At 49.0% G+C, this 21870-nt stretch overlaps 1 protein-coding gene across 1 annotated transcript in view; it reads right to left on the reverse strand.

The window, feature by feature from the left end:
- Window positions 1-1860: 1860 nt before the first annotated feature.
- Window positions 1861-21870, reverse strand: part of LOC137430076 (partitioning defective 3 homolog) — a 226494-nt gene continuing 206484 nt past the window's right edge. The window contains exon 27 of the mRNA XM_068120603.2: window positions 1861-2291. Within this exon, the coding sequence (XP_067976704.2) occupies window positions 1994-2291 (298 nt within the window). The 3' untranslated portion in view covers window positions 1861-1993. The remainder of the gene's footprint in view (window positions 2292-21870) is intronic.

Genomic DNA, 21870 nt, shown 5'->3' on the forward strand with positions numbered 1-21870 from the left:
CAAGGGGGGTTAATGTCTGGTGATCATGGGGGCTAGGTGGTTGGTCTGTCTCGGCCAAACCAGCAATCTTTCATTCAGGATGGCTCAAACGACCAAGGCCCAATGAGGGGGAGCACCGTTCTGTTGAAAAATGATATCAGGTTGCAGGCCTTCAATCTGTAGAGAAGCAAATCCTTCCAACACGTTCATGTAAATTGGTGAGGTCACTATCCTCCGCAAAGAAAAACGGACACACCAAGGGGCCATGGAGAAGGCCACACCACACATTGATCTTTGGACTGTCGCATATGTGTTCAATGACCACGTGGAGGTTTTCAGAGCCCCAGATCCTCACATTCTACCAGTTGACATTCCCCGATACATGAACACAAGCTTTGTCTGTGAACATGACCTTTTTCAGGTAATCTTCCTCATCCTCTATGTCGACTGAGCATTTCCAAGGCAAACACCTTGTGTTTGGGTCCATCATTTGGTTTGAGTTCCTGCAGAATCTGCAGATTATAGGAACAAAGCTTCAGTCTTTTATGAAAAATCATGTGTTTAGTGGTGGTTGGTAGTCCCAGTTCTCTTGATGTGTGTCGTATTTATTTTCTGGGACTTTGTTGAAATGATTCACGCAGTCGTTCAACGTCTGCTACACGTGTGCTTGGTCGACCGCTACTTTTTTGTTTCTGACAACTTCCAGTCTTCTTAAACCTCCTGTACCACTCTGATACTAGTCCGAGATGGCGGATTCCTTCCATACCTTGTTCGGAAAGTATGCTAAACTTGCGTGTCGGATCTCGTCTTGATGAACGATTAGACTCATTGACCTTTCTCCTGTGGAGTCACCATTTTCTTTTACACAAAACCACCAGACCTGAAAATAAAGAAAACGTTATGAGTTTCTGTATCATATAAAAAAAGACATCGTTGTATCATTTGTGACTAGCCTGGTGTTGGCTTAGCGGTTCGGGTGCCGGCTTGGGATCGTAGGATCCTGGGTTCGAATCCCAGTCGATCACAGAATTAACGTCAAGGGGGTTTTGACTCAGCCTGTCATCCCTCTGAGGTCGGCCAATTGAGTACCAGCTCACTGGTAATTCCCTGTGTGTCACAAGAGGCGACTAACAGGGTTGGCAGCAGGAAGGTTCATCCGGCCATAAAACATCGTTTCAAAAAGGGGACCACGGTGCCTGAAAAAGGTCAACCCCTGCTCTGCGGGGAAAAATAGCCTCAAAAGGTGGTTATTGTTGTATTATTTGTGACACTAAATATATTAACAATTAAAGTTGTCTAGATCTTTTTGGAACACCGTATTACAATGATGTACTTGATGCAAGAGAAGACTTGCTACAGTTAAGAGATGGACGTAAACTTTGTATCTGACTTGTGAACACACAAGTCAATGTCATCACATACGGCAGAGTATTGACAAGATAATATGTAGAATACTCACAACAGCCCCAGCAAAACCCACTTGTAACCAATTTGAAGGAAGACCATCCTCAGTCGTGGGCTTAAATAACTGGGCTCCTTCAGACATCGGACCATTCCTGATGCCGAAAAGTTTTTTTGCATCTCTTACTGTTTGTTACTCTGTACCGTTTTGATTTAAGTCGCACATTCTGCACCATTTACAGAACCATTCACTATAGCGAGCTACCTATATGCTTGAAATATAGTTATAGTTAATACAAAAGATTTGCACAACATCCTCTTTCATTAGCAGCAACAAGGATTTCGTACAAGAACTATAAAGGCAGATGCCTGGTCCCATTATAACCAAATGATGGCACATATACCACATATACGTATCTAACTGTGATGGAACTTACCGATTAAGATCTAAATACTCATTATCTGGATGGGGGACTCCAATGGTCCGTCTTTGTCTTCAACATTATTACTAGCTCTTCCATGAGCCTCGATTATGTACACAAAAAATAGCAATTGTGTGACATATGAAGAATGATCCCAGTAACGAAGGCCAAATTTTAAGCAACCTTTCGCCTCACACAGCTGCAGTCTGTCCCCAATGAAAGCCCCGGCGCTTTGGCAAGGAGCGAGACCGAGTTGGTCCTGACATGTTTGGAGCTGCAGGAAAACGAGGAATCCGGCTTGGTGGGGCAGGTGGTGGCTCAGCTGGTCTGTTGGGGCCGTGGGCTGGGCGATGTCTACTGGCAGGGCCTGGAAGTGAGCGACGTGGACCTGGAACTGCTGTAGAAGGTGGTGGAGCGCGACCTTGTGGATGTGAAATCCCGTGACCCACATCTCGCCTCTCAGCAGAGCGCAATGACTTTCCGGGTGTCCTATGGTACAAACAACCATATATAAGCTGTTACATGTCTAAGCAACTCCAACAGATCTCAAAAACGACAATGTGATAATGTACATCTCACTGCTGGGGTCAGAACTCTTAATGCTCCATATAGTAATTGACCCAAGAGTCAAAAGCCCTTGGCATCAGCAGCTGTCATCATTGAGGAGCAGAAACAAAGATTGAAGTGTTCTCATGACAGCTTATTTGATGGCTTATGTTTGCATCGTGGCTTGCATTACATTCACTTGAGTCTTCCTCACATGAATACCATGCTATATTCACACCAGCAAGGAGTCCCTCACGCCCTCTTGCTGAGGAGACCCCAGTGGATCTTGCATCAAGCAAGCAATAAAACTTAGTTTATATATATGGCACACACCACACACACATTGTTGCGGTTTTGAGTTTTGTACAATAAAGGTTAAATTTCCCCCTCATAGTTTAGTCACACAAACAACACGTAGCCTCGCGATAGTGCAGTTATTTCATAGTATGTGTGAGAATAGTCCTTTTCCTGTGTTAGTTTTGCGTTGAGTAGAATAATGAGAGTAGGTCCTTTCATACTTCCATTGCCTTATGCCTCTTACGCCTCTTTGTGCTGCCTTTGGCTTTTTGGCGCGAATTAACACGAGGCAACCCTAGCAGGTCGGGTCGGGACCGAATGAGGACGGCGAAGAAGCTGAAGGTAAGCGCAAGCCGCCAATCAGGGCTCAAAGGGGGTGGCTGCGGCAATGCGTCACAGGGTGTGGTGGAACGTCCGAGAGAGCTCAGGGCGTGTCCATATAACCCTTCGCGCAAAGCCCCCGAAAGTTGAAGAGGAGTGCGGTGAGTTCGAGCAGTTGGCATTTGAGGAGCGCAGTTGCGTCAGGCAGTTGAGTGAGCATTTGGCATTTGGAGAGCGTCGAGCAGTTGGCATTGAAGAGCACAGCAGAGCATTGAGTTACGAGCAGGAGTCGAGTGCGGAGAGGTTCGAGTATTGATGAGAGTTACGAGATCGGAGAAAGACGCGCATGAACCAAGGATAAGCGCTCCTATTAAATTGGACGCTCGGTTGAGCTTCAGGCCGAGCCTATATTGCATTGGGTTACGCGAGTGACAGCGCGGGGGTTACTAAACGCGCTGTGGAACCGCCCAGCCGCGCTGAGAGACGCGTACATTTCTTTCCTGCCTCATCTGCTGCCTTTTGTTCGGGAGACGCGCTGCGAGGATCCTTTTCCACTGCCTGCTTGCCATCTTCGCGGGACGTGCTGGGACCGTGGCGAGCACGCCGGGCCGCCGTTCCTGGATGACCAAGGCAGCGCGTGGACACCATTCTGCCTGCAATTTCCCTGTGTGAGTGTGATCGGCCCGGTGTCCGGGAATTAAGCATAAGACTGGTTAAGTTCTGCTCTGTGTCTGCTTTCTAGCGACTTGTACATTGTGTAAATAATAATAATTAAATCCTGTTATTTCTTCATTCGACCGCCTCAAGTTTTCCATCATTGACTAAGCGTGGTACGAATAGAACCGCTCTAATCGGGGTCCAATATTAAGGGTGACTGCACGGACCACGTGGTACGCAATCCGCTCGGTGTACTCAAATTACATGTGGCTCATGCGAGGCTTGCTTCCCCGCTTCCGTGGCGGCGCAGGTAGGTAGGTATGTGCGAGACTTGGTCCCGAAACCATAACTTGCGTTTGCCCGGAAGGGGCGTTTCAAGTCTCGGTTACGCCGGCCCAGAAAGAACAAGGGGCTTAATCCCCCCTTGGTAAGGGTAGGAAGGGTGGTGGAAAACCGTAACAATTGGTGTCAGGAGTGGGATTTGGAACCCTGGGAAAAACATTTGGACACCAATTGTACATATTGGCCATAACAATTGGTGTCGGGGAGTGGGATTGGACCGGGAGGGAGCTTCTCGGACTCGGAAATTACGAGCGACCGAAATTTAGTTTTTAAATTCAAAATTTTATATTCGTACCATGGCTTGCCAAGGCGGTCGAATGCCGGTGGGGGTAGTAGATAAAGAGAAATTAATGACCCAGGACCCACAGGAAGAGCTGGTAGACGAAGGGAGAATTGATGAGGGGGCGGTAGCTGGCGAAGAAAATGGCGTCAGCTCGCACGTGGCGGCGAGAGCCGAGCCCGCGATGCCAGGGTACATGCAATTACTCATGGCACAATTCAAAGCATGCCTGAAAGAAGAGGGGGACAGAACCACCCGGGAAATAAAAGGGTTGGAAAACAAAATAGACGCCCAAAGTGACAAGTCCACCCGGGAATTGGAAGAGGTGAAAAATGGGTTGGAAAACAAAATGGACATCCAAAAGAATCAATTGGAAAAAAATGAGGGTGGCGTCGAATAAAGAAATAAAAGAAGCGGGGAAGGACATAAGGCGCAGGTTGAGCGAGGAGGTCGCAATGGGACATGACGAGGTGACGCGGTGTGAGGAGCGCGTGGAGATTGAGGTAGAGCAGAGAGTAGCCAAATTGACTGGGGCTATAGAAATCGTGAAAAGGGTGTAGAAAAACCGACTGTCGTCGAATTGGAGGACAAAGAAATTTCATGCGTGCCGGCGATCGTCGAGCTAGAAAAAGAAATAATTGGGGCCGAAGAGACGGCAGAATCAGAAATTAAATCGCGGGAAAAGGTAATGGGATGCGCACAAAGTCTGTATTTGCACCGTGATGTCGGGCTTGCTAACTCAACAAAAAGTTTGCAGGTGCTGACGGAAAAGGAGGTCCCCAAGGTGAGTAGGAATTATGGCGCGAATGGGGTTTTTGCGCGCTTGGGAAAGAAACGAAACCCCGGGCGGTCACGGAAGTTCCATTGTGCGGTGTACGAGGGCGACTGGCGCGCGTGAGAGAGAAAAGTGTGCACCGGAGCGTGGGTGTGAGAGAAAAGTGTGCGCCAGGGTGTGCGTGAGGGTGTGCGATGATTGGGTGTGCAACAGGAGAGTGCACACCCGTGGGTGTTAGAGTGTGTAACGGATTGTGTGGAAGGTATGAGTGCGCCTAGGTGTGCAGGTGTGAGTATGGTGTGTGAGGGAGAATGCACACCGGACTGTGTGTGGGGAGAGTGTGTTATAGAGAGTGTGCAGGAGTACACACCAGAGCGTGTTGTAGAGTGTGTGCAGGAGTGCACACCCGGGGGTGTTACAGAGTGTGCGGTAGAAGAGTGCGTCGAAGAAGAGTGCGTACTGAAGTGTGTGAGAGGCGTGAGGACGCCTAGGTGTGCAAGTGCGGAGTAGGTTGCAAGTGGTGAGAACCGACCGGGGTAGCGTTGTGCGACGGCTAGCCGACGTGAGCCCTCGGTGAGTTGTGTGCAACGGGGACCGGCAGGGATCGATGCCACAGCGGTTTCACAAGGACCGCCGTGCACGACCCGTGCTGGCCCCCGCCCTGTATGGTTGGTGCCGCGCCGTGCGGGCAATGGCAATCGGCGAGGTTCAAGAGGAGGTAGGAGATTTCGGAGCCGCGCACCCTAGCGGGTGCGGTGCTCCGACCGTGGGTGGTTGGGGTCATCGTGCGTGGGACCGCGAGGCCCCGCGCAGAGATGGGCCCCTGCACCTCAGCCCATCCATGCCTCCTCCCCTGGATCGAAAATGCCGGATGGACCCAACCTACAGTAGACTAACCACTCGCATGGATCGCTCGGCCTCTCTAGGTCGAGCCGTGATGACAATGTATTTCCACACGAAGAGGCTCGAGTATCGTGGACTGATGAGGATAGTGTACCCTACGTGGGGGAATGGTAGTTTAACAATTCCTCACACGGTCAGGGCCCATGAGCATTAGTTTAGGGGGATGGCAGTGATGGGCACATGGGGATGCCAGCGATGGTTACCTCCATGGGGCACCGAAGCTAGCCGAGGGAGGGCTAGGATAATGGTAGGGAACTAGAAGACTGTAGGGACAAGATTTAAGTAGTGACATTAGTACCTGTAGTGGGGACGTAGGTAGATTAGATGGATGATAATGATGAAGGGAAGTGCATAGTGTAAAGGGATGACGGGAAAGCACAAGTTTTAGGGGAAAAGCAGTGAGATAGATGATGCTGTGTGTGTGTGTAAAATAAAAGGAATTGTGTGAGTAAGACAAATGGAGTTGTGTTGGGGTGTGTGAGGAAAATGGTGTGCAAGATATTTGGTGTGCGAAACAAAAGGTGTGCGAGATGAAATGTGTGCGAATTTGGTGTGCGAAATAAATGGTGTGTGCGAATAAAAGGTGTGGAATGCTTGGTGTGAGATAGAAGGTATGGAATGCATGGTGCGAAGGAGTGAATGGGGGAAGAGTGGAACCCATTCGCGAAAGCCCGGGGAGGTAGTGTAAAGCCAGGTAGAGGGGCATAGGCAAAATTTGTATGGACATTGACACCTGTGGTGCGGGTAGTGGCCAAGTAGTGCTTTGGAGGGTGCATGAGTCAGTGACATGGCTGGGCGTGTGGCTTAATTGGTGCGTATGGTTATTGGAGCACTCCGTCACTGGTAGTTTGTCGGCCAGGTGAGGCCGCAGGTAGGCTCTGGGAGCCAGTTAGGGTAGTTGTGAGTTGTTGAGTGTGGCCCGAGGATCCAAAGGAAGGACCCGGGTTGCCCAATGCCAAGGTGGGCATCAGGGGGTAAAGTGCCAGGAGGGGCCTTCCCCAGTTTAGGTAGTCGCAGGAGCAGGTAAGCTCGGGTGGCGACTTCAGTGGCGGAGGTGCGCAGGTAGTTGGACCTGCCAGTGGAGCCACACGACCCAGCCCCGAAATTGTGCAAAGGCACAGAGTGAAAATTTGTGGGAGTGAGACCCAAATTTCAAGGGCACCGCAGAGTGGGCAATGGGAATTCGGTTTTTAGAACCACATAGTTTAAAGAAGGCCGATTGGCAGGGTACAACCCCGGGTAGTTTAAAAGTAAAATGTCAGTTCGTGTAGTTAGGAATTGAGAAATTCCCTTCGCGCCATCCACAGCCATTCACCGAGGAGGACGAAGCTCCACACCAGGACCAAGTGAACTGTTTGAGTGTAAGACGCATCATGACGTAATGAGACATTGTGTTTGTTCCATTCCTTCCTTCCTGGGAGGGATTGGGAGACAAATTTGAGATAGAGGGGGATATGGGAGACAAGACGTAGAGACGAATTTGTAAATACAAGGAAGGGCTAGGGTAGTGTAAGCGACGTTGGGGGGCACGGACGGATAGGGACGAGCCTGCTCTGCTTGCTCTTCCGCGCCCCTTGTGCTGCATTACCTTGTAACGCTGTGTACCTTTGTGCCCTTTCCGCTTTGCTGGTCATGCTTTGTCTCTCCCCCCACCCCAGGACTATTTTGGAGGTGGAACTGTGCAGCACCATCGGCCTGTGCAGCACCCCTGCTGCACTTTGCTACATCTGTGCAGCTGAACAGCACAGCACTTTGCTGCCATATCCTTGTGTTGTAACTTTGCTGCACCTGTGCAGCACTTTGCTGCCACAAACACTTTGCTGCACATTACACCTACTATGGACCACAAGTCTTGTGGCCTTGCACCTCTGCTGTGTAGTACCTTGCTGCAGCATCACCTTGCATCTTCGGACCACTTGTTTTGAGTGGCACTAATGTCACGCAGTCGGACCACCTGAAGTTGGCCCTGCCTGACAAAGGGAAGAAATAAACGCATTCTTTGTGTATTTTTTTTATTATGGTGTGCTAGGGACGAGAAGATTTGAAAGTTTAGTTATCCCTGAAGAGCAGGAATGGCCTGGATGCCAGTCCGGGGGCTAGCCGGTTTGATATATGCACACAGAAGAAGCAAGAAGCAAGACGCAAGAAGCAAGCAGCAAATGAAATGTGAATTTTTGAGTGTTTTTGTGTATTTTGCTGTGCTTTCTCTCCCCTCCAATCTTCTTTCCAAAAAGGACAGGTCCTGGTTCATAGAACTGTAAATAAGGTTACGTTTTTTTGTGCTTGTATATAAAATGCTGCCCACCAGCTACATGTTTAGTTTGACAAATTCCGGATTCGTTTAACTGTGGGCGTGATTCTGTTAGGTAGCTACTCAACGCAATAGGGGGGGACATATTTAGTGTTTTAAAACTGTCGCACCCACGGGTTAGAGTAAATGTTAGAGGGACCCACATCTATATGTCACATGTAAAAGTAAAAGTTAAATTTCCAGATCATTCTCAAAACCGGTTGTTCCATTTTTGTTAGGTTCGACTCGGGGACGAGTCTGACGAGGGAGAGGGGTAGTGTTGCGGTTTTGAGTTTTGTACAATAAAGGTTAATTTCCCCCTCATAGTTTAGTCACACAAACAACACGTAGCCTCGCGATAGTGCAGTTATTTCATAGTATGTGTGAGAATAGTCCTTTTCCTGTGTTAGTTTTGCGTTGAGTAGAATAATGAGAGTAGGTCCTTTCATACTTCCATTGCCTTATGCCTCTTACACCTCTTTGTGCTGCCTTTGGCTTTTTGGCGCGAATTAACACGAGGCAACCCTAGCAGGTCGGGTCGGGACCGAATGAGGACGGCGAAGAAGCTGACGGTAAGCACAAGCCGCCAATCAGGGCTCAAAGAGGGTGGCTGCGGCAGTGCGTCACATGGCGTGGTTGGAACGTTCGAGAGAGCTCAGGGCGTGTCCATATAACCCTTCGCACAAAGCCCCCAAGAGTTGAAGAGGAGTGCGGTGAGTTCGAGCAGTTGGCATTTGAGGAGCGCAGTTGCGTCAGGCAGTTGAGTGAGCAGTTGGCATTTGGAGAGTGTCGAGCAGTTGGCATTGAAAAGCGCAGCAGAACATTGAGTTACGAGCAGGAGTTGAGTGCGGAGAGGTACGAGTATTGATGAGAGTTACGAGATCGGAGAAAGACGCGCATGAACCAAGGATAAGCGCTCCTATTAAAGTGGACGCTCGGTTGAGCTTAAGGCCGAGCCAAAATTGCATTGGGTTACGCGAGTGATAGCGTGCTGGTTACTAAACGCGCTGTGGAACCGCCCAGCCACGCTGAGAGATGCGTACATTTCTTTCCTGCCTCATCTGCTGCCTTTTGTTCGGGAGACGCGCTGCGAGAACCCTTTTCCACTGCCTGCTTGCCATCTTCGCGGGACGTGCTGGGACCATGGAGAGCACGCTGGGCTGCCGTTCCTGGACGACCAAGGCAGCTCGTGGACACCATTCTGCCTGCAATTTCCCTGTGTGAGTGTGATCGGGCCGGTGTCTGGGCTTTTGGAGGATAAGACTGGTTAAGTTCTACTCTGTGTCTGCTTTCTACCGACTTGTAAATTGTGTAAATAATAATAATAAAATCCTGTTATTTCTTTATTCGACCGCCTCATGTTTTCCCTCATTGACTAAGCGTGGTACGAATAGAACCGCTCTAATCGGGGTCCAATATTAACGGTGACTGCACGGACCACTTGGTACGCAATCCGCTCGGTGTACTCAAATTACACGTGGCTCGTGTGAGGCCTACTTCCCCGCTTCCGTGGCGGCGCAGGTAGTTAGGTACGTGCGAGACTTGGTCCCGAAACCATAACTTGCGTTTGCCCAGAAGGGGCGTTTCAAGTCTTTGTTACGCCAGCCCAGAAAGAACAAGGGGCTTAATCCCCCCTTGGTAAGGGTAGGAAGGGCGGTGGAAAACCGTAACAATATATATATATATAACTGTGAGAAATAGTAGAAACCCCACAGTACGAGCAGGATAAGACTTTTGGAGGATAAGACTGGTTAAGTTCTACTTAGGATAAGGCTTTTGGAGGATAAGACTGGTTAAGTTCTACTCTGTGTCTGCTTTCTACCGACTTGTAAATTGTGTAAATAATAATAATTAAATCCTGTTATTTCTTTATTCGACCGCCTCATGTTTTCCCTCATTGACTAAGCGTGGTACGAATAGAACCGCTCTAATCGGGGTCCAATATTAACGGTGACTGCACGGACCACTTGGTACGCAATCCGCTCGGTGTACTCAAATTACACGTGGCTCGTGTGAGGCCTACTTCCCCGCTTCCGTGGCGGCGCAGGTAGTTAGGTACGTGCGAGACTTGGTCCCGAAACCATAACTTGCGTTTGCCCAGAAGGGGTGTTTCAAGTCTTTGTTACGCCGACCCAGAAAGAACAAGGGGCTTAATCCCCCCTTGGTAAGGGTAGGAAGGGCGGTGGAAAACCGTAACAATATATATATATATAACTGTGAGAAATAGTAGAAACCCCACAGTACGAGCAGAGCGTCTCATTTGCATTAAATAAATAATCGGGAGATTAAATCAGACGCGGACGTAGCTTCAGGACGTCGATCTTTAATTTTCGACAAGCTTTCGACCAACAAAGGTCTTCTTCTTAGTCGACAGAAACAACAGGCATGTATATCAGACAAGTATGTATGTATATGGCAAGATATACAATATATAGAATGTGAAATCGTTAAATGTGAAAATGTTAGATCGCCAGATCGCGAGCTCCCAAGTAATAATACACCAAATTGCTGTGGTGTCCAAGATCCATAGTGGCCGAGGGTGGTCAATATATATATATATATATATATATATATATATATATATATATATAGTCACGTGAAAAAGTAAGTACACCCAATGTAAAGTTTTGACTTTTTCAACATATTTCAACATACAGCTATTTGATCTTCATTTCAATAATATTGATAGATAAAGGTGATATAATATAACAAATATCATGAAACATTTACATTTTGTAGTCCATTGTATAATTTAAATAAACATAAATGCAAATTTCGCATGTGGAAAAAGTAAGTCCACCCCTACATTCATCACTACTTCAAATACCTAAAATTAGAATCAGGTGCACCAGCTCAGGTGCAAATGATTAGAACATCATTAGAGAGGATCTTGGAGGAACCTGTCTTATTTAAACCTCAGACATTTAGTTTGCTTTGCCCTTTGTTGTTGAAGTGTGCGGCGTCAGCAAGCCTAGATCAAAAGAGCTCTCTGAGGCCTTCAGAAAGAAGGTTATAGATGCCTACGAGTCTGGGAAGGGATTTAAAAAGATCTCCAAACAATTTGAAATCAATAATTCGACTGTCCGGAAGATCATCTGCAAGTGGAGAAGATTCCAAACAACTGCCAACTTGTTCAGGCCAGGCCGCCCCTGCAAGTTCAACCCGAGAGCAGACCGCAAGATGCTGAAAGAAGTCTCTAAGAACCCCAGAATGTCATCACGGGACCTACAGGTAGCTCTTGCCACTGTTGATGTCAAAGTGCACGAGTCTACCATTAGAAAGAGGCTGCACAAATTTGATCTACATGGGATGTGTGCCAGGAGGAAACCTTTGCTGTCCAGAAAGAACATCAGGGCAAGACTAAAGTTTGCCAATGAACACCTAGGCAAAGACCAGGACTTCTGGAACAATGTGCTCTGGACAGATGAGTCAAAGGTAGAGCTATTTGGCCACAGTACCAGAAGACATGTTTGGCGAAAACCAAAGACAGCATTTGACCTCAAGAATCTGATACCAAATGTAAAGCATGGTGGTGGAAATATTATGGTTTGGGGCAGCTTTGCTGCATCAGGGCCTGGGCAGCTCACCATCATAGAATCCACTATGAATTCTTCATTGTACCAGATGGTGCTTGAGAATGAGAGGCCATCTGTCGAAAAGTTGAAGCTCAACCAAAGGTGGACTTTGCAACATGACAATGACCCTAAACATACCAGTAAATCCACCAAGGAATGGCTGAAAAGAAAGAAATGGAGGGTTCTGGAATGGCCAAGTCAAAGCCCGGATCTAAATCCCATTGAGATGTTGTGGGGGGATTTGAAATGAGCTGTGCATGCAAGAAACCTCTCAAACATCGCACATCTGAAATAATTCTGCATGGAGGAGTGGGCAAAAATTTATCCCAGTCAATGTCAGAGACTGGTAGACAATTATAAGAAACGCCTACTTGAGGTTGTTTCTGCCAAAGGGGGCAATACCACCTATTAGACCCAAGGGTGTAGTTACTTTTTCCACATGCGAAATTTTCATTTATGTTTATTTAAATTATACAATGGACTACAAAATGTAAACGTTTCATGATATTTGTTATTTGATATCACCTTTATCTATCAATATTGTTGAAATAAAGATCAAATAGCCGTATGTTGAAATATGTTGAAAAAGTCAAAACTTTACATGGGGTGTACTTACTTTTTCACATGACTGTATATATATATATATATATATATATATATATATATATATATATATATATATATATATATATATATATATATATATTGTTACGGTTTTTAGAACCTTCACTTTGTAAATGTTTCCCTTACAAATGTTCCCCTGTAAATATCCCCATCAATTGGCTTGTTAAAAATCGCACCCTAGTTCGTCCATGTACAACACGTAGCGAACCATAGGACCTCTCCGTAGTTATTTCATTATTATGTGTTTCAGTTAAGGATCTGTTCCCAATAGTTGAATCTGCGTTGCATTAATCAAATAAGATAGGCCCCAGTACTTTGTTTGCCAGCAGCGTTTGCTGCTCCTTGCCTTGATTCGGTTGTTGGCCCCAAAACGCCATAAGCCATGTGGTCAAGCTGAGGAAGAAGGGGGCAGAGCCACCAGAACAAGGTGTGGCACGTCGACTCGTCATCAGAGGTGGAGTCAGCGAGCCCTTTGCCGGCCAACCAGCGCCGCGGTGAGCCAACCGGTAGGCGTGTCATCAAAGCCGGCGGCTTGATTCGAACACGAACAATAAAAGCGGCTGCAAGGGCCTGCTTCTGAGAGTCGGGTGAGAAGGTACAAGAGGAGTGAGAGAGTCGGGTGAGAAGGTACCAGAGGAGTGAAAGAGTCGTGTGAGAAGGTACCAGAGGAGTGAAAGAGTTGAGTGAGAAGGTGTTTCTATGAGTCGGCTTGGGTTGGAGACAGCGCTTGGTGAGGTCCGGCTGAGAGAGACGAAGCTCCGCAGAGCTCTCTGACGAGCTGCTTCGAAAAGCCCCTACCGTGTCGAACGAATACGTGCAGCTGCCGCCGGGTTTTCGACTTGAGCCCGGAGCGTGGACTGGAGCCAACCGCGACGCTGCGCACCGGCCCGGACCTTCCTACCCTGTCACCTGCATGGACCCTTCTCCTTCTTCCAGTCATTCCTGCCTGCCATTCCCTGTCGTGTGAGTCTGTTTGTTGTGAGTTTGTTGTCCTGGGGAATAATATAAGACTGTTTAAGGCTGCCCTGTGTATATTCTTCTTCTTCTTCTGTATATCACTTTTGTTTCCTCTTCTTTGGGTTTTCATGTAAATAATTAATAAATATCTGTTATTCCTTACCTTTGGTTTCTTCTTTCCCCCGATCGCTTTCGTCCCGTCTCCAATTGAATACGTGTGGCACGATTCGGCCAACGCGCAGAATCGGGTTAGTCAATTGCTAACGGCTCGAATCGCGGATTGCTAAACCGCTCGGCAAATACCATCTTGTCCGTGGTTCAAGCGGTACTTGTCTCCCTGCTTTGCGGAGGGATTGGTAAAGGTATTCGGGAGAACACCTTGACCAATAACCCTGACCAATTTCACCCCGCGAAGGAGCGTTATAAATACCAGGACCGGCGGAGACGGCCAGCTTAACAGGACAAGGGGATTAAACCCCTCCTTGCTAACGGGAGTGCCGTCCCCCGGATCCGTAACAATATATCTATATATCTATATATATATATATATACATATATACATATATACATATATACATATATACAGTATATATATATATATATATATATATATATATACAGTATATATATATTGTTGCGGAGATGAGGACTGTATATTTTTTGATTGTGTGCTGTACTATTATTATTATTGGTTATTCTGCGCCCCCCTACCTCCGGAGCTGTGTAAAGGTGAAAGGGCATCCCATAATTAGTCCACAAGCATACACATCAGCCAAATAATAGAATACCCCTGTTGATAGTTATCTCTTATTCTGTGTTTTAGAGTAAGGCTGTGTCTCCCATTAATTTAAGTACTCCATTGCACCAGTGAAAGAGAATAGATCCCCTTTCATTCCCATCCCCAAAATCCCCATTTCCTTCACATCCCCTTTCTTCATTGCCGAGCCTCGATTGCCCATATTACATCCCCTCTCGTCATTGCCGAGCCTCGATTGCCCATATTACATCCCCTCCAAAACCACCATTGACCATGTGCTCGAGTCGGGGAAGAAAGGCGTGTCTCCACCTCGTCATAGAGGGGAAGAGGGGCGTGCCCGCCCGTCGTCATCAAGGGCGGAGCCCGAGGGTCGCGCGACCAACCAGGGCCGAGGTGAGCACCCCGATGGGCGTGTCCAAAAGGCCGGCGGCTTAATCGCCGGAGGCGTTATAAAGGCGCGCACGCAGGAAGCAAGTGAGTCGGTTGCCAGAGAGAGTTGGTCACCAAGAGAGAGAGAGAGTCGTGAGGAGTCAGTCAGTGGAGTCGGTGGTCAGTTGGTTGCATTGGTTGCGGTGAGGAGTCGGTGGTGGTGGTCAGTTGGTTGCGGTGAGGAGTCGGTGGTAAAGAGTGAGTGGACCAAGAACGAGTGGAGGGTTTGGACCAGACGCGTCCGACGAGGCCTGGCAAAGCACGCGACGTCCACAGCAGCCATAACAGCAGCGTGGGGCCTGAACGGCGGCTGCTAAACGCGCCGGTTGTGCTGCGGGACCCCCTTGGACCTCCCTCTCCTTCCAGCCATCCACCTCCTGCCTTTCCATCCTTCTTGTGTACGTGAGTTTGTTCTGTTTGTTCTGTCCTGGGTTAATTAAGCTTGTGTAGGTAAGCTAAAGATTTCACTGTGTCACCTGCGTCTTATGTGCTTGTAAATAAACGTGACTGCTTTCTTTTTGCTTATGTGTGTAAATAGTCAATAAATTCAGTAGTATTTCCAAACCTTTCTTTGCCTTCGTTTTCCTCTTTGCATTCGTCGTTTTCGTCTTTTCCCTCATTGAGCAGCTGCGGTGCGATCCGGCCAACGTTTGGGTGAAATCGGGTGAGTCGGGGATCCTGTTAGGTCGCGGTAATACACCACCGCTCGGTCAATATAACATCTGTCCGCGACCTGTAACAATTGGTGTCTGGGAGTGAGATTCGGGGCCCGAACCAAATTTTTAAAAACATCTAAAAAAAAAAATTTGGTCAAAATTTGGAGCGGCCGAAATTTGTTTTGTTTTACAAAACCTGAATTTTGAAATCGCGCCATGGCTGGTCAAGGCGACGGGATGCCGGTGGGAGAGATAGACGGGGTAGAATCGACCCAGGACCTCGGGGAAGAAAGGGAGGAGGAGAGCAATGAGGAGGCGGTTGAGGGGGTATCAGGCGCACAAAATGGCGCTCTTGCGCACGAGGTTGGGGCAGCGGCGGCCGCACCCGCTGCACAAGTGGGAGGGATGGCCCAAATGCAGGCCCTCATGGAGCAATTTATGGCGCAAATGCAGGCGTCCCTCAAACTGCAGAGTGAGCAATTGGGGGTAATGGGGAACCGGATGGAGGCTCAGAGTGAGCAATTGGGGGTAATGGGGAACCGGATGGAGGCTCAGAGTGAGCAAATGGGGGTAATGAGGGACGAAGCGAGGGGTTTTGGTGAGGGGTTAGACAAGAAATTTGGGAAGTTAGACAATAATTTTGAGGGGTTAGACAACGGGATAAAAGAGGTGAAACATGGGTTAACGGGGGTGGAAAATAGAATGGCTGCCCAGGAGAATCAGATAGAGGGGATGAAAAATGGGTTAATGGGGCTAGAAAATAGGATGGAGGACAAATTGCGGGAGATAGGGGAGCAATCCGCCAGAGAAATTAAACAAATGGGAGAGCAGATAGAGGAGGTAAAAATCGGGGTAGAAACCAAACTGGATGCTCAGAGGGATGAATTGGGACAGATGAGGGCGGCATCTACAAAAGAAAGGGAGGAGATGAAGGAGGAGATACGACGAGGTGTGGGTGAGGAGGTTTCGGGGCTACGCGAGGAGGTAGAGCGAGGTGAGAAGCGTATGGAGAAAGAAGTGAGAAATAATACGGCAAAGTTACAAGGGGGAATAGAAGATCTGACGGAGGAGGTGGAACAGCTGACGGAGGGACAAAAAGAACTAGTGGAGCAGGTTCAAAAGAACACTGCGGTACTAGGAGGGTTAAAGGCGACACAAAAAGAAATTAAAAACGAATTAATAGCGACACAGAGGCAATGTCAGATGGTACGTGAGGAACTGACAATGAGAGTGGACGAGGTGACAGAGATAATGGAGACAAAGGACCGGCAGGTGAGGATGCACATAGAGACGGTCACGGTAGCCTTAGAGGACGAACTTGAGGAGACGCACCGAGAAATAAAAGAGGTTAAACAAAAATTAGAGGAAGTGGAAGAAGAGGTGAGTGAAATTAAAAAGGGACGGACAGAAACTAAAAGAGAAATCCAGGAGGAGGTGATGGAATATGTGCAAGGTCGGTGCTCAACTCATGATGTGATGCTCACTAACCGAATAAAGAGTTTGCAGGTGGCAAAGGAGGTGCGACGACGAGGTACGGAGGTGAGTGGCAATGTATATGATGTGAGGAAAGCTTCAGTCGGCTTGGGGATTGGTTTGGATCCGGGTGTTCGTGAAAGGCCGTTGGTGAAGTGTGCGACAGGTCTGGTGTGCGAAAAAAGAGGTGTGCGAGAATGTCCGACCATGGGGTGTGTGAGGAAAAAGTGCACGCCGAGGAGTGAGTGTGCCGTCAAGAGTGAGTTGGTCGAAGCGCGTGTGCGAGGGGGTACATGGAAGCGCGGTGTGGTAAGTGTTACGGAGGAAGTAACGAAAGAGTGTGCGCAAGAGGATGCGCGAGAAAGGTGTGTAACGGACAGGTGCATGGGGAAAGAGTGCGCTGTCAAGAGTGAAGGAGAATGCACGCCTGTGGTGAGAGTTACAGAGGATGTAACGAAAGAGAGTGCGCAAGAGTGTGCGCGAGAAAGGTGTGTAATGGACGGGTGCATGAGGAAAGAGTGCGCTGTCGAGAGTAAGGGTGAGCGCGTTGTCAAGAGTGGCGGTGAAAGTAGTGAGAGTGACACGGAGCGTGAGTTGGTTGTGACAGGTGAGCGAGGATGTACACCTGGAATGGAAGGATGCACACCTGGAATGGTAGAGCGTGTGTGGGAATGCACACTTGAGTTGGTCGTGAGGCACGTGGTTGGGTGTGCGAGTGAAAGCACACCTGTGATGGTCACAGAGGAGGTGACCGAGGAAGGGGCGCGAAGAGGTGTGTTGGTGAGGTGTGCGAGCGACGAATGTGTGCCAAGGTGTTCGGTGGTCAGGTGTGTGACCAAGTCTGTGGGCAGAATGAGTGTACCGAGGTGTGTAAGGAAAGGTACGAGGAGCATGGGAACAGCTGGAGGTATGAGCAAGAAAGGGGTAGCGTATGCATGTAAGCATGCAGGTGAAGCATCGACGGTAACTGGGTTAGAGGTTAGAACGACTTATAGCCGAATCGGGCCCTCGGTGCGCGTCGGGCAGCTTCGCGTGCCGCGAGGACCAGCGGGGATCCGAACCACGGCGGTTTCGAAAGAACCGCCGTACGCGAGCCACGCTGTGCCTCGCTTGGAACGGCCGCGTCCGGGCTCCACTAGGCGGAGCGGGCAGCCCGATAGGAAGGGTCGTCATGGCGACCACTTTCTATTGAGATGTGCCGGCAGGTCGAGATCGGGACATTGGATGGCTCCACGCCGTGGTGGTGCGTGGGATCTCGGCCCGGGTAAGCCCCCGTCCCTGCCACGAATGCGGGACGTATCCAGCCGCTGGCACAAAACAACCCGTATTCATTGCTCGGCTGTACGAAGCCGGGCTGTAGACGTGAATTGGCGCACCGAGAGGATGTAATAAGTAGACGGGTGATGAGGATAGTGTTTTGGCCCCGAAATTAGAAAAAAGCAAAATTTGATGTTGGTACGGTGATTGGCAGATGAAATGACAAATTTTTGATTTGTTGGATTTGGACGAGCGAAATTGATAGTGGGAGATGCCCGATGTGGTGGGATGGCAACTCTGTCATCCCTCACAAGGGTGGGGCAAATGCGCTATAGATTATGGGGTGTATGGCAGTGAAAACTAGCCCGGGTGGGTTAGGATATTGATAGGGATCTAGCGAAGATGACATTAGGTAACGTTAAGATTAGTTAGTGACTGATACCTGTAGTGGGGACGCAGGTAGATTAGTGTGGATTATAATGACGAGGGAGCGCAATAGTTTAAAGGGACGACTGGGAAGCGCAAGTTTCAGAGGGGAGTAGTTAGCTGAGATGATGCCGTGTGTGTGAGGATTGAACAGGTGTGATTGAACAGGTGTGATTGCACAGGTGTGCAACTGAACAGGTGTGTGGAGCAGTGTATGAGGGAGTAGTGGTGATTGCGTGTTGTGTTGACCAAATGGTCCAGGAAGAGGAGGAGGGTGCAGGTGGCACCAGGTGATTGCACAGGTGTGCAACAACAGGTGTATGTGGCTGTGTGGAATAAATGGTAGTGTGGAATATCTGGAGTATTGGAATGGATGGTTGTGGAGTGAGTATGGTGGAAATTGTGGAGTGGAGTGGATGGTGCGAAGGTGTGAATGGGGGAAGAGTGGACCCCCATCACGGATACCCGGGGCGGGTAGTGTAAGTGTTAGGTAGAGGGTACAGGTAAATTGTGGTTGGATATTGGCATCTGTGGTGCGGGTGAAAGAATGGTCTTTGGATGGGTGCATTAGTGTTGTGGAAATGGCTGGGCGTGTAGCCTGTTAGTGTGTGTAGTTGGTTTGGGCACTCCACCACTGTGAGGATGTCGGCCAGATGAGGCCGCAGGTGGGCTCTGGGAGCCGGTAGTTGTGGATGGGGCCCGAGGATCCGGAGGACGGACCCGGGTAGCCCAGTGCCAGAGGGTACCAGGGGGTGACAGAGCCAGGAGAGGGCCTTCTCCAGTTAGTTAGGTTAGGGTGAGGAGCTAGGTAAGCTCGGGTGGCAACTGCAGTGGTGGAGGTGTGCAGGTGGGTAGGCCTGCTGGGAGAGCTACACGTCGCAGCCCAGAAATTGTGCGAGGGCACCGGGAGATGAATCGGGGGAGTGAGACCCCAAATTGAGAAGCACCACAGTTTGGTCAATGGGAATTGGTTTTTAGAACCCCTAGTGTAAGTTGGCCAATGGATTGGCAGGGAAAGACCCCGGGTAGTGTAAAGTGTATTAAAGTCATTTAGAGAATAGATAGGATGAAGGATCTCCTCGCACCATCTGCATCCACTCACCTGAGGTGACAGGTACTCCGCACCATGCCATGTTTAATTATTTTTGATGCAAATGTTTTGGAATGTGAGACGCATCATGACGTGGGTGTGACATTGTGCTTTGACGTTCCATCTCTGCCTCCTTATGAGGATTGATGATGAATTTGCTGATGGCAAATTTTGAAGTAGCGGGATTGTGGAGACGAATTTGGTATAGGGGAAATATGGGGAAGACGTGACAGTAGTGACGAATTTGTAAATGTGTCGATTTTTGTACATATGGGGTAAGGGCAAGGGTAGGGTAGGTGACAGGGGGGTGACGTACGGTAGGGACGAGCTTTCTCACTTCGCCCTCCATACGCATTTCGCCTTGCATTGCCTTATTGATGTGTACCCTTGTGACCTTACCCCTCGCTCAATTGTCTTTCCCCTTTTGTCTCCCACATGACCTGTGCGCCATTGGGTGCCGAGGGGAGCGTGCGTGGGTCGGCCATTGTGCGCCCGAAATTCCCAGAACCAGCTGTCTGCATCGATGCACCACATTATGGACCACATGTCTGTGGCCGAGCACCACTTATGGACCCCATGGGTTGGGGCATGGCCCCTCTGCTGGAACCGGCCGTGAGGGCCCGAAATCTTGCTGGCGGACCTTGGCCACAGGGCACCGATGCCCCACAGGTGAACCACACTAGTCGGCCCTGTGGGCCATAAATAAAATCAAATAAAAAGGACACATTGGGTGCATTTTTCAGTTCAAATAGGCCGCCAGTAAGAAAATGAAGGAAAAGACAACAACTGGAAGAAATAATAATAACCAGCAGAGGGAGCCGAAGAGCAAGATATCACCTGCAGGGTTAGGGGTTGTTGATTTTATTTTTATTGAACATGCATTGAACACTTGAACAGTGATGACTGCACCGATTGGTGCTTGGGTGCTTGTATTGGTGCGTTTTTGGGTGCGGTCATGGTGCATTGATGCAGAGCAGACTGTCTCCTCCCCAGAAAGAACAATTACAGGTCCTGGGTTAGTCTTGTAAATAAAAGTAGCGTCAAGTGTAAATAATGCTTCCCACCGTCAGTGTGTAGTTTGAAGACCATTCCGCAATTCGGTTAACTGTGGGCGTAAGTCTGTTAGGCAGGGTGCAATGGAGCAGCGGGACACATTTATTTATGTTTTAAAACTGTCGCACTCAGGGTCAGGTTAAAAGTAGAGGGAACTACACCTACGTGTCACACTAAAAATAAAAGTTGTAGGCCCGGGACGTGCCTAAGAGGAGGAGGGTGCAGTGTTGCGGAGATGAGGACTGTATATTTTTTGATTGTGTGCTGTACTATTATTATTATTGGTTATTCTGCGCCCCCCTACCTCCGGAGCTGTGTAAAGGTGAAAGGGCATCCCATAATTAGTCCACAAGCATACACATCAGCCAAATAATAGAATACCCCTGTTGATAGTTATCTCTTATTCTGTGTTTTAGAGTAAGGCTGTGTCTCCCATTAATTGAAGTACTCCATTGCACCAGTGAAAGAGAATAGATCCCCTTTCATTCCCATCCCCAAAATCCCCATTTCCTTCACATCCCCTTTCGTCATTGCCGAGCCTCGATTGCCCATATTACATCCCCTCTCGTCATTGCCGAGCCTCGATTGCCCATATCACATCCCCTCCAAAACCACCATTGACCATGTGCTCGAGTCGGGGAAGAAAGGCGTGTCTCCACCTCGTCATAGAGGGGAAGAGGGGCGTGCCCGCCCGTCGTCATCAAGGGCGGAGCCCGAGGGTCGCGCGACCAACCAGGGCCGAGGTGAGCACCCCGATGGGCGTGTCCAAAAGGCCGGCGGCTTAATCGCCGGAGGCGTTATAAAGGCGCGCACGCAGGAAGCAAGTGAGTCGGTTGCCAGAGAGAGTTGGTCACCAAGAGAGAGAGAGTCGTGAGGAGTCAGTCAGTGGAGTCGGTGGTCAGTTGGTTGCGTTGGTTGTGGTGAGGAGTCGGTGGTGGTGGTCAGTTGGTTGCGTTGGTTGCGGTGAGGAGTCGGTGGTAAAGAGTGAGTGGACCAAGAACGAGTGGAGGGTTTGGACCAGACGCGTCCGACGAGGCCTGGCAAAGCACGCGACGTCCACAGCAGCCATAACAGCAGCGTGGGGCCTGAACGGCGGCTGCTAAACGCGCCGGTTGTGCTGCGGGACCCCTTTGGACCTCCCTCTCCTTCCAGCCATCCACCTCCTGCCTTTCCATCCTTCTTGTGTACGTGAGTTTGTTCTGTTTGTTCTGTCCTGGGTTAATTAAGCTTGTGTAGGTAAGCTAAAGATTTCACTGTGTCACCTGCGTCTTATGTGCTTGTAAATAAACGTGACTGCTTTCTTTTTGCTTATGTGTGTAAATAGTCAATAAATTCAGTAGTATTTCCAAACCTTTCTTTG

This window comes from Myxine glutinosa, chromosome 1 (assembly GCF_964187855.1).
Source record: "Myxine glutinosa chromosome 1, kmMyxGlut1.1, whole genome shotgun sequence".
In the NCBI taxonomy this organism is placed as follows: Eukaryota; Metazoa; Chordata; class Myxini; order Myxiniformes; family Myxinidae; genus Myxine; species Myxine glutinosa.